The 16,537-nt window shown below is 46.2% G+C and overlaps 1 protein-coding gene across 5 annotated transcripts in view; it reads right to left on the bottom strand.

The window, feature by feature from the left end:
- The window catches only part of USP28 (ubiquitin specific peptidase 28), a 58,426-nt gene extending 42,145 nt beyond the window's left edge, over positions 1 to 16,281 (bottom strand). For all 5 annotated transcript variants that reach the window (XM_084781327.1, XM_084781328.1, XM_084781329.1 and 2 more), the window contains exons 1-4: positions 16,118 to 16,281; positions 2,994 to 3,071; positions 1,764 to 1,896; positions 669 to 774 (exon numbers count right to left, since the gene is read on the bottom strand). In XM_084781327.1, the coding sequence (XP_084637453.1) occupies positions 669 to 774; positions 1,764 to 1,896; positions 2,994 to 3,071; positions 16,118 to 16,174 (374 nt within the window). In that variant the 5' untranslated portion in view covers positions 16,175 to 16,281. The remainder of the gene's footprint in view (positions 1 to 668; positions 775 to 1,763; positions 1,897 to 2,993; positions 3,072 to 16,117) is intronic.
- Positions 16,282 to 16,537: the final 256 nt, after the last annotated feature.

Here is a 16,537-nt window from a genome sequence, read left to right as displayed (position 1 = left end):
GCTATTCACACCTACCATGTTAAAGGCTTTCATTCAACCATGGATGAGCTTGCTACTGAAAAGGGGAAGAGACAGTGTGCCAAAGCTAGGAGTCTCTAAGCTACCTAGCACAAAATATGCTGTTCCTTTCTCTGAAAGAGAAACTCAGCAATGTAAGGAAATAAGTCCAGAAATCAAAAGGCTATGGTTGGAAACATGTCTGTGACTCACATGAGACAAGTAGCACATCAGTGTCAATTCTAACAGCATATCCCCTGGTCACCTGAGTCAACATGATAGCCCTTACCCTATCAGAGGCGGTACTTATAAAATACCCAGGCCTGTTGTTTTTCCATAGTAACTTGAAACAATAGAATGTTGTAGACCTCTACTCTAAGACTACAGACTGTATTAAGATCCTCCATGTCCTCAGCTTTTCAAAGTGAACTAAAAAACCTAAGTGGTGGCAAACACCTGGAATCCCAGCACTATGGAGGATGAAGAAAAAGGGGCACAAATTCCAGGATACCCTGAGGCTCAAAACAAAACCAAAGAAAGAAGGAAGAGAAGCGGAAAGGGAACTTTTATCTCGATGTTATAAAGGAGAAAAATGACCCCTTAGTAGCTTTCCCAGACACAATACAGCAAAGCAACCATGAAGAACAAATATCACGAATTAAAGCAGCAACCTATTAGGCTCTCTGCCATCGGTCTGAATGTTAGGAGACTCCAGAAGACTCAAGGCGATGGCTGCCTGCAGGTCGTCTTTGTTGTCATGAGTAAGGTCTATCACTTCTGTGAGGAAGCAGAAAAGCCATTAGTTCCTGTGCAGAAAGGAACATACACACCCCTAGTTCTCAGCACAGTGGCTCATCTGTACACGATCTTGTACTGCAATCTTACCCCTGACAGTTCAGAAGTAAGCGACTAAAACCACTCATCAGGCCTGAGGAGGTGGATCAGTGCATAGAGTACTTGTTGCTTAAGCATAAAGATCTGAGTTCCAATTTCAGCATCTGCATAAAAGGACAGGCTTGGTAAGCACATGCCTATATGCTCAGCCCGGGGAGGCAGAGAAAGTTGAGAGTCCAGACTTGGTGGCGGCTGCCTAGCTATCTGGTAGGTCCCAAGTTCAGTGAGCAGCCCTGTCTCAAAAAACAAGTAAGGTAGAGGGGCTGGAGAGAGAGCTCTCAGCAATTAAGAGAACCCATTGCTCTTGCACAGGACGGCTCACAACCATTCATAAACTCCAGTTCCAGAGAGGCAACACCCTCTTTTGGTCTCTAAGGGGTATCATGCAATGCACTGATATACACACAAACAAAACACTCATATACAGAAAAATAAATAAGGTAAATAGATAGATAAAACACCTTAAGTAATCCTCTGGCCTGTATGTGCGCGCGCACGCACACACACACACACACACACACACACTAAATAAAGTACATTAATATTCCACAAACTCAAAAATACAATCCATACCTGTAGGTTAATAAATAGCCTTTATCACTGTAAAACATCGGCTATGTATAAAACATCCTAGCAACGGACAGTCAACTGTACACACACTAATCTATAGTAAATGGAGGTCAAGCTTTGTGAAGTTGGCCTGTGACCTAGTACAAACATACTAAAACTAGCCAAGAAGAAAAAACAGTTACAGTCAGCCTTAGCTACACAGTGAAATTAACAAGAAGGAATGAAAGAAACCATTTAAAAGCTTGAACCTAGGCCTGGCTCCCACAATGGCTCAGAGAAGGACCAGGACAGGCGAGACCTACTTGCTAAGAGCTCTCTGTTGGTAGCACTCCCTGCCACTTCAGATGGCTCTGTAGCAGCGGTGTCGTGAGTGGGCTCCTTCACTCTTTGGTCAGTGAGAAGGCTGACGGCCTGCGTGATGTCACCATTACTGGCCTAAGAGGAAGGAAAAAGTAAAAAATTCCAAAAGTTAAGCATTGCAGAACTGACAATAGGCAACATTTTCTGTGCTGTTTTTTTACTACCTTGGTGACACAAGGACTAAGCCTAAGCACAGCTCTGGGGCAGAAGCAGAGTAGGAAGTCTAGCAAAGGCAGGGAGCCCGATGCACCTGGAACAGGCTCCAGCTCTGGTGGCAGGAAAACTCAAGCTGCTTGGATTTTTACAACATGAAAAGCAAGCCACAGCCTTGCTGTACAGCTCAGTCACATCAGGAGCCTAACTTCAGCTATGGCACAGCGCATCACAGAAGGGAACCGGCAGCTGACATAGGCGACAATGGCATTCAGCCTGGACAGTAATGTCATAAGCAGTCACCATATATATAGGGGTGACACACCTGTTTTGTTTTGTTTGGGGTTTTGTTTTGTTTTGTTTGGTGTTCTAAGACAGGGTTTCTCTGTGTAGCCCCGGCTATCCTCAAACTAGCTCTATAGACTAGGCTGGTCTTGAACTCACAAAGATCCGCCTTTCTCTGCCTCCAGGTGTGCGCCGCCGCCACCACCCGGTGACATACCTGTTTTGAACTTTTTCCTAGGAAAATATTCTAAAAGGCACAACAGAACGAAGACCCAAACCTCTTCTACTCATTGCTTGCTCTCAGCATTATCCACCACAGCCCATGCTTCATCTACGCTGGCCACATCTGCTGGCTACTGTGAGGCACGTGTGCTGCCACTTCCTCGGGTAACATTCACAATGCATCTTTTCAAAACATAACCAACAGTGCTTAAGAATAACAATATGACAACTTAGAGCAGACAAGCTCCCTGCTGGAGTATTTTTTGGTTTGTTGGTTGCACTCAGGATCCATACAGGAGCTATACAATCAAGGATGATCCCCAGAGCTCCCGCAGGCTTCCTCCACTACACCTTCCCACCAGCTTCCTCAAGTTTCTATGTGGAAGAACCCCTACCTGACCTGTAGGGTTTCGGTTCCTATGTTTTCCCCTGGGGTTAGAGTGTGAAATGACACGCCTGTGATGTGGAAAAGTGCTTCAGAGCCTGTCGGCTAATCGGGTCTGGAAACCAACCTTTAATGCTTCGTGAAGGAAGGATGGATCCTGGATACCTGTGATTTCTCGCAGCTGGTTTAACAGCATTTGGCAGCTCTGTTTTTGAGAAACAAAATCAGATACATGTCAGTCAGAAAGCATAGCTGGTACTTCTTGGACAGGCCAGGCAGGCCCAAGACTTGATTTTTTTTTTTTTTTTTTTTTTTTTTTACTTTAAAGTGCTGACAAGCTCTATATAGCAAGTTACTGATGGTCTGATGGTCAGACACATTATAAAATACTGAATGTATCATTCTGTCACAGAAAATACTGGAAGCAGTTACAAGAGATATACGGTTCAACAGAAAACTCCAAATACCTTCAACACTCCTAATCGGTCAGCTTTAATGTATGCTTAAGCAGCCTTGGGCTTTTTCTCTCTGAGAACAGAGCAGCAGAAGGTCACAGAAGGAGCCCAGGGAATCTGCATGGATGTGAGTATGAGCTATTTTAAGCTTTACTGTGCATGCCATTTGTGTGTGTGTGTGTGTGTGTGTGTGTGTGTGTGTGTGTGATTCTTCACTGACAATAAGCGTCTAACCATGTAATTAACAAATGGCTGGTACCATTAACCTGAAAAATAAGAGCTGCTTAAGTATAAGACGTATAGTTCCAGAAGAATGAGCCCTGGATGCTTCCATTAGTCTGAACCACAGAGAGGCCTAACTAACGTCCAGCTACACAGATCTGCTTAAAAGCCCTTCTCAACCCCGCGGTGGTGGTGCTGGCCTTTAATCCCAGCACTTGGAAGGCAGAGGCAGGTGGATCTTTGTGAGTTCGAGGCCAGCCTGGGCTACAGAGCAAGTTCCAGGACAGCCAAGGCTACACAGAGAAACTCTGACTTGAAGGAAGAAAACAAACAAACAAACAGCCTTCTCAGCCTTAAGTGTTCACCCTACTGTCCTGGCTGGAAGTCAGAGCCAATACAAAACTCCTCTGGACAAGTACAGCCCAACTGAAACAACTGGGTTGCCAACAGAAGACGCAATGGCCTTTTCATAAACAGTGAAAACAAAATGATTAAAGCGTATTTCAGAGAGCAGCAACTAATTTATAACACAGCTAAGGTTGTGCAGGAGTAAGTCCTGACTTATCACTCCAGGCTTCACCATTATGTTCAATTAGTAATGTCTCAGAGAGACAGCCTCCATTAACTGCCAGCTGTATCCGAAACAGTATCCTATGGCCTTCAACAGCTGAGGACCTGCTGGCAACACCGAAGTATCACAACTAAAATAACTGACTGAACAGCCCTCCCCAGGCCTGGGAAAGGGATCAGAGTCTTTCTCTTGTCACAAACTCTCCAGTCAGAAGCTAGAAATGGGATCATCCCACTGAGCCCGCAGCCTTTGACAATTATGGGTCTTGACAAACCCAGTCACTAGAGGTGAGCTGGGAAGGGTTATCAGGCTGAGAGGCTGAGATTCAGCCTTCATAACAATAGGAAATGTGAGCAGTTTTTTAAAAATAAGGCATTCATTTCCTTCCAAATGAATTCTAATTCCATTTGATTTCACCATGTAAAAAGTATGTGAATCAGACGGGCACAGTGGTGCACGCTACACCAGTAATCCCAGCACTCACAGAGGCAGAGGCAGGTGGATCTCTGAGTTTGAGGCCAGCCTACAGAGCTGTTCCAGGACAGCCACGGCTACACAGAGAAATCCTGTCTCAAAAAAAAAAAAATAAATAAATAAAAAACAAAAACAAAAACAAAAGTATGAGAATCTATGAATTTGGACCCTACAACAATTTCTGGAAAGTCAAAATCAACATACCCGAAAAGTCCTGGAAGAATAGGAGGGGAAATGAGGAGCCTGATAATACGAAATTGGAACAACAGTGGAAATGAAGGGCAGACTCAGCAACTATGTTCTCATCTAGAATTTCTCTGAATGCCAATGCATAGAGACAATTAAGAGTCCCAGTAACAGATAAATGCTAACACACATCACCTACATCTGGCCTTGTACTGTTCCTAAAGCTCCGCACGCATTACCTATTGCTGAGGTGGGTGTCCTGACCACCAGCCTGTTTGTCTCTTAAGGACACAAAGAAACGGGCAAATACCCTCTTAATGTAAACCAATGCAAACATTTCCCCTGTATTTTGACCTTGCACCTTGCATTGTAATAAGTTTCTACTTTATCAATTCCCAGCAACCACATGGTGGCTTACAACTACCTATAATGAGATCTGGTGTCTTCTTGTGGTGGGCAGGCACACGTGTGGGCAGCATACTGTATAAATAATAAATAAATCTTAAAAACAAAACAAAGCAAAACCAACTGGCCAGCCTTTCCACTATCAGAAGCTGATTGCTCAGCGGTACAATGTGTTCTAAACTAGCTATTATTAGGAAGCAGGAGGAGAAAGACTGGTGTTGGACTGACTAAAGGCGCCATCAGCTACTCACTCTGAGAGAAAAACCTGCCACCACTGCGACTACACCAGGGCCTAGTGACAGTGCGGGTCAGTGCAGCAGCTTCTTTCGCTTAGGCTGAGGAACCCAGCTGCCCCTACTTCCAAGTGCACTTACTGGCATTCAAAAAAAACTAACCATGGCTGAATACACTCTGGCACTTTTCTTTTTTAGAACAGAAAGCATTTGGTTGTAGTGTTCATGAGAACTTCACATTACAGATCATTCCTCCAGTAATAAATATTCTGTCGCATAAGATCTCAGATGCATACAGTCTGGTCTGCTTTCTAGTCATTTCTTCACACACAAGTTTTGTATGTTCTTCTTTTTTGCTTTTATGCTAAACTACAGTGCAGTCTTTTAAAACACATTTTCAACAGCCAGTAACTGCTGTGGGGAGTAACAGTGGGTAAAACTTAACTGTGATTCATAACAATACGACAGTAGGTCTAAACCCAGAGCTTCATCAAAAGTAGATAAATATTTTACCAACCAAGGTCCAAGGTTCATTTCCAGCCCCAAGCATTATATATTAAGTGGGGTTTTTGTTTGTTTGTTTGTTTTTATGTGTCTTACTTTATGTGTAGAGGTGCTCTGCCTACAGTCTGCATGCCTGAGGAGAGCAGAAGGACTGGATTGTTGGGAACTGGAGTTACAGTGTAAGCTGCCTTGTGGTTGCTGGGAATTGAACTTGGGTCCTCTAGAAGAGCATCCAATGCTCTTAAGCACTGAGCCATCTCTCCAGTCCCTCAAATGTTAATTTACAAGGTTAGGTGTGATGGCTAATACCTGGCATCCTAGCATTTAGGAGTCAGAGGCAGAAGGATTTCCACAAGTTGGAAGGCTAGCAAAGCCTGCCTCAAAAAACAAAACAGGCCGGGCGTGGTGGTGCACGCCTTTAATCCCAGCACTCGGGAGGCAGAGGCAGGCGGATCACTGTGAGTTCAAGGCCAGCCTGGTCTACAAAGCGAGTCCAGGACAGCCAAGGCTACACAGAGAGACCCTGTCTCAAAAAACAAAAACAACAACAACAAAAAAAAAACAAAACAGGAAGAATTACAAAAGTTTATTTTGATGATGACCAACCAAAGTCTGCGTGCACCCACAGGGTCCCCAACTCACGCTCTGGCACCTCACAGAAGTGGATTTAAGTAGCAGTCCACTCAAACTACACCACTCCACAGAAAGTACACTCCAGTGCACACAAGACAAAGCTTGTGCTCTGTCCTGATGAACTCCAATGATGGCAAGCACCAACAAGTTTGCATTTCCTTGACTAAATTCACACTGTTTTCAGAGGCAGTAAAGAGACAGACCCGCCCATCTTGAGGAGGGCTGGCTGCACACCCCAGCTACACAGTGGCTTGTGAACCAACCAGACTTCACAGGACGGGTACTTCTCCCTTTCTTGTTTTTTTTTTCCATATGATATATTTTGATCATATTCTTTGCCCTCCCAAGACCTTTCAGATCCTTCCCACCACCTACCCAACTTCATCGCCCGCCCCCTCTCAAAAAAGAAAGCAAACCTAAAACAAAACCAAACAAAAAAACACCAAGCTGTAAAAAACACAGCACACACACAAAAACAAACGAATACAGAGTCTGGTTTGTGTTGGTCAACTACTCTGTAATGGGCATAGATATATCCAGTGACACTCCATTGGAGAAAACTAGAGTTTTCCTCTCCATGGCAGGTAGCAATAGCAAACAGCTTCCTGGCTAGGGGTGGGACTTCCTGTCCACCTCCCCTCTTCCAAACTGGGAAATGGTAGCCAATAACAAGCCAGTACCAGTAGAGGAGTAAGGGCAACTCAGTGGTAAGCAGGACTACATGAAGAGTCGGTGGCATCTCCACATTGATTTTGGAGCCATGTGCTCGGAGTCACAAGACTGTGGACACAGAATGAGGTATGAATAAGAGGGGTGGGCTAACAGGAAGTTGTGGCTTTTCTGAGAATGGACAGACCCTCTGGGAACTGGGGCAGTAACTCTTGGCCCTCTTTTTGTACTTCTTTGCTGTCTGGATACTCTCACAACGCTGAGGTGTCATTTAGCATGCAGATGAAAACATAATGCATTTGAGGTTGTCTGGTGGGCACTCCGGCAATCATATTAGGGCCAACTAGTTTGGGCCAGCCTACTCTGACCTACAACATCCAGTGTGCAAACTAAGAAAGAATGCCTAGGAGATAGGCAGAGACAGGCGGGATCTGGCCTGGTCTACAAAGCGAGTCCAGGACAGCCAAGGCTACACAGAGAAACCCTGTCTCAAAAACAAAGAAAGTAAGTAAGTCAGGATGAGTTCAGACTTAATGTAATGAAAAAGACAGCAGGCTCTACAGCAGGGAACAGATGGGGTGAAGACATCGTGTGTGCAGAAGTATGTTTGTGTTTATATGTACATGCTAGTACACATGCATGAAAGTAGGAGGACCAGCTGTGGGAGTTGGTGCTCTCCTTCTCCTATGTAGGTCTAGGTCCCAGGGATGAAACTCCGGTCAAGTTGTTAAGCCATCCATCCTACTGGCTCAGAAAAGGTACTTACATTTTTAAATATTTTGATTACATATTCTTTTTATGTGTGTTGGTGTTTTGGCTGTATGTATGTTTGTGCACCATGTGCATACAGTGGTCACAGAGGACAGAAGAGGGCATAAGATTCCCTGGGACTGGAGTTAAGGATGGCTATAAACTATCCTATGAGTGCTGGGAATTGAACCTAGGTCCTTAGGAAATGCAGCTAGTACTCCTAACCAAAACATCTCTCCAGCCCTTGGGAAAGGTTTTAAGATGAATCTGGCACAGTTAACAACTGGTTCAAACTGTGGCGAGACTAGGGAAAGAAGGTATTACAGCTATGTCACAGGGCTTCTGAGCAAACCAGTGGTGACGAGAGGGGCAGAATGCTGGAGGGGGCCGCGGAGCTAGAGCACACCCTGGTATCTCCACAGGGATTAAAGCTTTAATCAAATATTTGCAGATGGATTCAAAAGTGGGTGTCACTGACTTCACAAAGTTGTCCTCTGACCTTCACAGGTGCAGTGTGGCATGCAGGACCCCCCCCCCCCACACACACACACTAATATTAACAGGAAAAAATAATGATAGAAATGTGACCAAGGAAAGCTACTCAACATGTCCACCTTGGGCTTCCACATGCACTGAGGGCAGGGGAAATGAGGAAGAGCGCATAATGGATATAAAATTTTCTTTAGGATAATCAAAATTTAGACTCTTAAAAAAAAAAAAAAAAAAAAAAGACAAGAGTCCTGTTCTGGACCACAAGGTGCCTAGAACTCCTGCCTGAGTGTTGGGGTGATGGGTGTACACCACCATGGTCCAAATATTTCAAGAGTCAAGCAGCAAGCCGCTGGTACCTTTAGGCAGCTTGACCAGAAGGCCAGCCCACACTGCAGTGGACTCACGTCTCATTTATCACAACCTTCCCATGCATCAAGTTTTTGCGCCTAGAAAACGAGGTCCACAGCATCCACTCTGACAGCACTGGCAGGGCGTCAATGAAGAAATACCTCTCTGTCTAGCTAACGTCTGCTCCGGCACACAGAAAACACTGAGACCCTAGAGAAGATGGCCCCTTACAGTCTCAGCAGTACCACTTAATAGCTGTGTCTCTCTGAAAACTCAATTTTCTAGACATACTAGACTTGAGTTCAGGGGTATGAAGCAGGCTTAATGAGTTCAGGTGTTTTCCAGTCAAATGGGCATCAACAATTTGGTTTATGAAGGCTTATGCTACAGTAGGGGAAAGGCTTTGACAGTAGAGCACTACAACTCAGAACTCAGGCCAGGCCAAATGAGTCCAGTGCAGTATGTAGCTGAAAGAATCCGAGTGAAGCCGGGTGTGGTGGCGCACGCCTTTAATCCCAGCACTCTGAGGCAGGTGGATCACTGTGAGTTAGAGGCCAGCCTGGTCTACATAGTGAGTCCAGGACAGCCAAGGCTACCCAGAGAAACCTTGTCTTGAAATACCAAATCTGTCTGTGAAGAGACAAGGACAAATATTTAAATATATAATGGGAGTTTTTAGGAAATAAACTCAAACTCCTAGAGAACTTTAAAACGTGGTTATAAGGGATCTTAAAGAACTAAATAACCAACAATTGCAAACCAAGCAAGCCAGTCATCCACACAATGGGGATCTGTAGCAGGAGGACTGGTGTGAGGTCAAGGCTAGCTGGAAAACAGACCGCCTCTGCCCCTGCCTCAAAAATATTAACAACAAAATTCTTCTTAAAAGCCTGACTTGGGCAGGGCAAGGCAGTGCGCACCTGTAAGCCATGCACTCGGGAGGCCGGGGCAGGTGGATCTCTTGTGAGTTTGAGGTCAGCCTGGTCTACAAAGTTAGTCCAGGACAACCAAGGATACAACAAGAAAAAAAAATGAAACACACACACACACACACCCCAATAAGTTTCTGTTGTAAAACAAGTCTTTTTTTAGCAAGCCTCACCACCAGGCACCCAGCAGATGCTGACAGATTAAAACCACTAACCATCTACACCACTCCCGCCCATTTAGGCTCTTCAGTTCAGGACCTGCTGCAGCCAGAGCCCACAGGCACACCTCACTTTGAGAGATCTGCAGAAGCTGCACTCACCTCCTCCATCCCAGCACAGAGATCTAGGAAGCAGCTGGCCTTGTCTCCTCTCAGCTTGAGTTGATCCTGCTCAGGCTTGTATTTCTAAGTTTTCTACAGTAACTTTTTCTTTTGACAAGGTTTCACTGTGTAGCCCGGGATGTCCTGGAACTCACTCTGTAGATCAGGCTGGCCTTGAACTCAAGAGGTCTGGAATTAAAGGCATGCACCACTAATGCCTGGCTTGGTTTATTTTGTTTTGTTTCACACCAGCTCTTAATCACACTGTTGGGCGGGTGTCTTGGTTTTTGAAACAAGGTTTCACTTTGTCACCAATACCAAACTCACAGCAATCCTCCTACCTTGGCAAAGCTGTTTTAGAAAAGTTTTTTCAGTATCAATGGCACTCGGGCAAAAATAGTCACCATGTCTAAAACTCTCTGGATTTCTCTAAGGAATGTGACAAGTACCACAGTGGCACAGTATTTGTGTGTGACCAGGGAAAGGGATGATGATAGGAAGTGGACAGACTATGCCTATTTACTAAAAAAAGACAAAAGTTTAAGAAGTTTGTGCCTAGGCTTTAGAGTTCTGGGCCTATCTGGAGAGCTAAGCTAGCTATTAAGAGATGCAAGCCTTGTGAACTGGGAGAAAAGTGGTGGGGGAGGGGGCCACAACATGAGGTTCTATTCACTTAAAAAAGAAAAGGAAAAAACAACAGGTGGATCTGGAAATTAAGCAAACAAGACTACAGCTGCATGGGGCAGCAGAAAACGCTGTTGACATGGTTTGGGAGGGTTGTTGTTGCTGCTGTTCTGGGGATTAAGGGCTCCTAGGCTCAGCAGAACCGGAACTCTATCCTTAAGCTTCTAGAAGTTTTATGTGCAAATGAGCCTCCCTGGGATGAATCAAAAGGCAGAATTTGGGCTAAGGATGCAGCTCAGGAGGTAGAATGCTGGCCTTGCATGAAGCCTTGGGTTTAATCTCTAGCACAGTATAAACCAGATATAGTAGCCAAAACTTGAAATCCCAGCAGAATGACTGCTGTGAGTCTGAAGGCTGGCAGGTCTGGGCTAAGAGTTAACCCCTTTCTAAAACAAACAACTAAGCACAGCAGACTTTAATTTAGCAGGTCTAAGGTGGGGGTCCAGGAGCTGGTTCTGATCCTGATTCCACAGTATCAACACTCCATTCTGGTGTTCCGACCTATCAACAAAGGCCACTGATCAGAGCTGGGCAGAGATGGGTAGGCAGGAGCTGGAAAGCAGATTAGCCAGTTCACACACCCAACTTCCTACATGTTTAAACTCCCGTGAGCAGAAGCTATTGATCCCCCTGAGTAATGGGAAGACAGCAAAGGTTTGTGGGAGTTGGGCTAAAAGAATTGACATTGCTTAGATGAGGGTTTCTTTACCTATACCCATAGTGTTCACATAACAGGCCCCATTGGGAAGCTACACAGTACCAGGTGAGAACTAAACCCACTACATGCCAGCAGCATCCTTCCCCACAGCTATAAACAAAAACCTCTCCAGGGGCTGGAGATGGCTTAGTGGTTAAGAGGACAGGCTGCTCTCGCAGAGCATCCACAGTTCCGCTAGCAACTATCTACAACTCCAACTCCAGAGGAGCTGATGCCCTCTTCCAGCCTCTGTGATCATTCCATGCACATGGAGCAGACACCCATATAGGCAAACACTTATACACATTAGATAAAAAATAAGCTACTTTAAAAAAAAAAGAAAAAAGAAAAAAAAAGCTCAAGCCCAGCATGGTGGGGCACGCCTATAATCCCAGCACTCTGGGAGGCAGAGGCAGGTGGATCCCTGTGAGGCCAGCTTGGTCTACAAAGTGAGTCCAGGACAGCCAAGGTTACACAGAGAAACCCTGTCTTGAAAAACAATAAATAAATAAATAAATAAATAAATAAATAAGAAAACTCTCCGGGCATTGTGAAATGTCTCATAGTGGAGATTTACCTCTAAGAAACAAGAGGGATGAAAGAAAGTAGTTTTTCCGTGGAAAGAAGAGACAAGATCCAGGAACAGGGAATAGGGTATATAAATCAAGAAACAGCTCTTAGACATCAGCAATCTCTGACAATTAGGAAAGATTATATATTGCGGCATGGGACTGGTAAAGCCAACGATGACATCTGCTGCAGAGTCTGAGTACCCCAGCTCAACCCCCAGAACTCACACTCCTATCAAGTTATCTTCAGACCTCCTCATGGGTGCCCATGCCCCTCCATGCCCTCGCCCACAAAAATAAGGTTTAAAAAAAAAACAACAACAATAATAATGTTAACCTTTTAAAAGTTTAAGCCACTAGCAGAGTTTTCAAAAGGCTTTAAGAAAATAATAGGGCCCAAGTGTGGTGGTGCACACCTATGATCCAAGTACTTGGTAAGGAAAAGGACTAGGAGTTTAGTGTCATCTCTCAGCATCCTCAACTACAGGGTAAGTTTGAGACCAGCCTGGTCTACAAAAGCGAGACCAAGATAACACAAAGAAACCCTGTCTCGATAACTCAAAAACAAACAAACAAACAAAACACAAAACAAAAGGTGGATGGGAGGGAAAAAAGGGGAACAAAGAGCTGGGCACAGTGGCACACACCTGTAATCCCCAGTACTCAGGGAGGCAGGGGTAGGTGGATCTCTGTGAGTTCGAGGCCAGCCTAGACTACAGCACTAGTTCTAGGACAGCCAAGGCTACATAAAGAGACCCTGGGGGTTGGAGGGGGATGGACCCAAAGCCAAACCAAAACAACAACAAATAAGAAGCTGGGTGTGGTGACCTTTAATGCCAGCAAGAGAAGGCAGGGATCTCAGTGAATACCAAACCAGCCTGGTCTATAACAAGTATAGCCAGGGCTATACAGTGAGACTCTGTGCCATCTCTCAAAAAAAGAAAAGGGTTGGGAGGGGCATGGTGGGACCACTGAGGCACCAGTCAGAACAAGCAAGGCTGTGCCGACATTCGCACGCGCGTGCGCCACAAACACACACACACACAAGGCTGGAAAGGCTGGAACCTGGGTATGATGGCCCAAGTTTGTAATCCCAGCAGTCAGGAAGATGGAGTTTGAGTTCCAGGCCAGCCTTGGCTATAGGGAGACTGGTATCTGTCTCTATCGTCTTGCCCCCCACCCCTGTGTATGCATGTGTCAGCTATTACTTGTCGTGCTAGCATCACTATTTTCAACTTCTTTGATTATAAGACACTGTACCAAGCCTCTAACTCCAGCAGTTAGAAAACAGACTTGGGGGCATCAAGAGTTCAAGGTCGTCCTCCCCTACAAAGTTCGAGGTCAATCTGGGCTACAAGAAAACCTGTCTCAAAAAACACACAAAAAAAGTCATTTTGATGAAAGAGAGCACACAGAGCCACCCGATAAGAGGTTATCTGCTAACATGCTCAAAAGACTGCACTCTCTCGTCAACAATAACTGGCTAAGAGAGCGGGACAGTTGTAGAGCCAGGTCATGACTTTCTAACACTCCAAAAACCACAACAAAAAGGAGCCGAGGGCAGTGGCTCATATCTCTAACCCCAGCAATGAGGGCGACTAAGGCAGGACTAGCGCCTCAAGTTCCAGGACAGCCTTGGTTTAAAACAAAAAACAAAGATACCGTGAAGTGAAGGAAAATAGTCAACAAGGCATAGGACAGCTCAGTGGTGAAGTGCTTGCTTTGAGTGCATAGGCCGTGGTTTCCGAGTGGGAGAGAAAAGGAGGGAAGTGTGTGGCTGGGTCGTGAATCCTAGGTGCTGCCGCCAAGGGTGACAGGTTCCTAAGAAGTAAACTGACTTCAAGCTGATTATCCTACCCCAACAGTAAACTTTCCAGCTGGTTTTTACCTAAGTTGAGAACTAGTTAAAACACAGGACGCTGTCCTTAACTCACCAGTCTGGGGGATTCAGGGAGATCACTGAGAGTCGGCTCAGTTTCCAGAGAACTGCATTTTTCACTCACCTAAAATCGTGCAGAGCCTATACATAGTTTTGTCTGTCCTTTGTACAAATGACCAACTGGGGAAGAGAAAGCATGACCAGCTTTAAATAGCTCCTGCGTGTGTGGGGGAGGACGGCTCCTCTCAACTACATTAAACATCTTCCAAGGGAAGACAGGATGCCTTGTGAAGTCCAAAGAAAGAACCCATCCTACATAGAGCTAATCAAGAGAAAGAAGTTATTAATACTCTCCCGAAATCTGAAAGTTATGCTCCACTTACTCCTTCACCCTAACCAGTTCCTTCAAGCATTTTCTCCTAACCAGAGCAAAAAAAAAAGGGCAAGTTATCAAGCATTCAAAGCTTATCATCTGTCAGCCTGGGGCAAAAAAATCTCTGGGAATACCAGTAAATGTCATCACTCTGCAGGTCGCCAGGCATCAGGCTACTGCAGCCAGCCACAGCCTGGGAGTGCCAAGCCTTCCCAAAATAGCTATGACTTTATACACAATGCTCATCAAACACCTCACATACAAACCCACAAATAGAGAGCGCTGAAACAGGGGTCACTACTCAGACTGTGGCAGAGGTAAACGAAGATGCCACTGATTAAAAAGCATGTGGCCTGAAATGACGGAGGCCGGAACAAATTTAAATATGACTTGCTTTCCCTTAAAATAGTATCAATATGACTGTCTCTAAAGCAAATCTTACCACCTGTTTTTAAGTCACTGTCCCCAAACAAGTAGACTTAAACAGGCGGGGGAGGGGGGGAAGACGCGCCCCAATATCCAAAAGACAGTGTTGAGTAGCTAACAATGCACTCTTCATCTGACTGCTGAAAAACTATCCACCTACTTTCATTTCGCAGCCCAAGACTTAGTCTTTTTCTTTTTTTTTTTTTCTCCTACATGAATTTTAAATAGCATGCTATGTTTTAAACTCATAGCCTGGGGGTGTAGTACTTGACTACCCCATGTGATAGGCCCTCAGGCTTGATTCCCTAGCAGCTCAGAATTAATTAAAATTAAAAAGACATAAAGAGTTCCTTAGGAGTATCTCATTTTTGTATTCTAAATATTTTATCAATTTTCTCGCTTGCAAACTTGGTATTTGAATTACTTGGTATAGATGTTCCATTCTGTCTTTAAAAAGTGTGGTTCTTGGCCGGGTGTGGTGGCGCACGCCTTTAATCCCAGCACTTGGGAGGCAGAGGCAGGCGAATCGCTGTGAGTTCAAGGCCAGCCTGGTCTACAAAGCGAGTCCAGGACAGCCAAGCCTACACAGAGAAACCCTGTCTCGGAAAACCAAAAAAAAAAAAAAAAAAAAAAAAAAAAAGTGCGGTTCTTGAGGGGATGAAGATTTACTGCTACGTTTGTAACATTCCAAAGTAACACAAGATGACAGTCTCAAGTTGCCCACCTCCCAAATGTCTTTAAAACATTATATGAGCCTTTTGATTTTCTCCAAACCAGTGCTTTTGAAGCCTCGCCATCTTAGCCCAGGACCCTTGTAATATTTTCAATCTTAATATTAGGAACCTAGTCGGTATGCCATTTAGTCACTGCGCTATTCCTCTCCTCTCCTTTAAAATCTACAGAGACCAGTGAGATAATTCGGGAAGCCGATCTGTTTCCGAAAGAAAGGGACGAAAAGCGGGGCGGGAAGAGGGAGGAGCGGGGCTCCGGGTCTTTTTTGCACTTTGTTGATTAACGCCGGCTTTAAGTCAGATAACTTGAGTCTGCTTAAGCCTCTGGGAAGTCACTGCAATAAAACTGATTTGAGAGTCAAAACAAGGCACCGTGGCCGAGTTTTTGGGAAGTTTTGTAGCTGCTGGGTTGGGCCCGGCGCACACTTCGGGATGACCCCATGCCCACCATCTCACGTGCAACCCCTCCCGGTAGAGTCCCCGGTAGAGTACCGCACCCGGTCCCGCTGGGAACCTGAGCCGGCCCATACACCCAGGCAACCTCACACCATCGTGCGACCCCAACCTCGCAAGTCTCCTGCGGCCCGAGGGTGCTACAGCCCTAGCCCACAGGCCCGGGCCTCCGCCAGCCCGCGCCCGCTTGGTCCGCCGCGCCCCTCTCGGCCGGAGCCCGGGCCCCGCTACTCTCACCCGCCGCTCACCGAACCATGGCTGTCCGCCGGCCCCGCCGCGTCGTCCTGCTGCAGCTCCGCAGTCATGGCCGTGGCACCCCTCCGCGTGTAGCCCCAATCCCGTCGTCGTCTTCGCCACGGCCACCACCGTCGCCCCCGAAGCCCGGGAGCACCGGGAGGCACCGCCCACACGTCCCGCCCCCGCCCGCGGCGCGCGCTGTAAGCCCCGCCCACGGCAGCCCGCTCCCAACACTCCGCCCCCTTCACCCTCAGCAGAGGCTCCGCCCACGGCGCTCGCTAGAGGCCCCGCCCCCACCCACCGGCTACCACCCATCCTGCGGCTCTCGCCAGAGGCCCCGCCCACACACGCCCCAGGTCCTCCCCCCGAGGCCCCGCCCACGCCGGCAGCGAGCCCCTCCCCCCGTGGTCCCGCTTACACACTATGCTCAC

This window comes from Acomys minous (assembly GCF_964271855.1).
Source record: "Acomys minous genome assembly, chromosome: 5".
Lineage (NCBI taxonomy): Eukaryota > Metazoa > Chordata > Mammalia > Rodentia > Muridae > Acomys > Acomys minous.
Note: the sequence above shows the minus strand (reverse complement) of the source record. Positions and strands in the feature narration are given on the sequence as shown.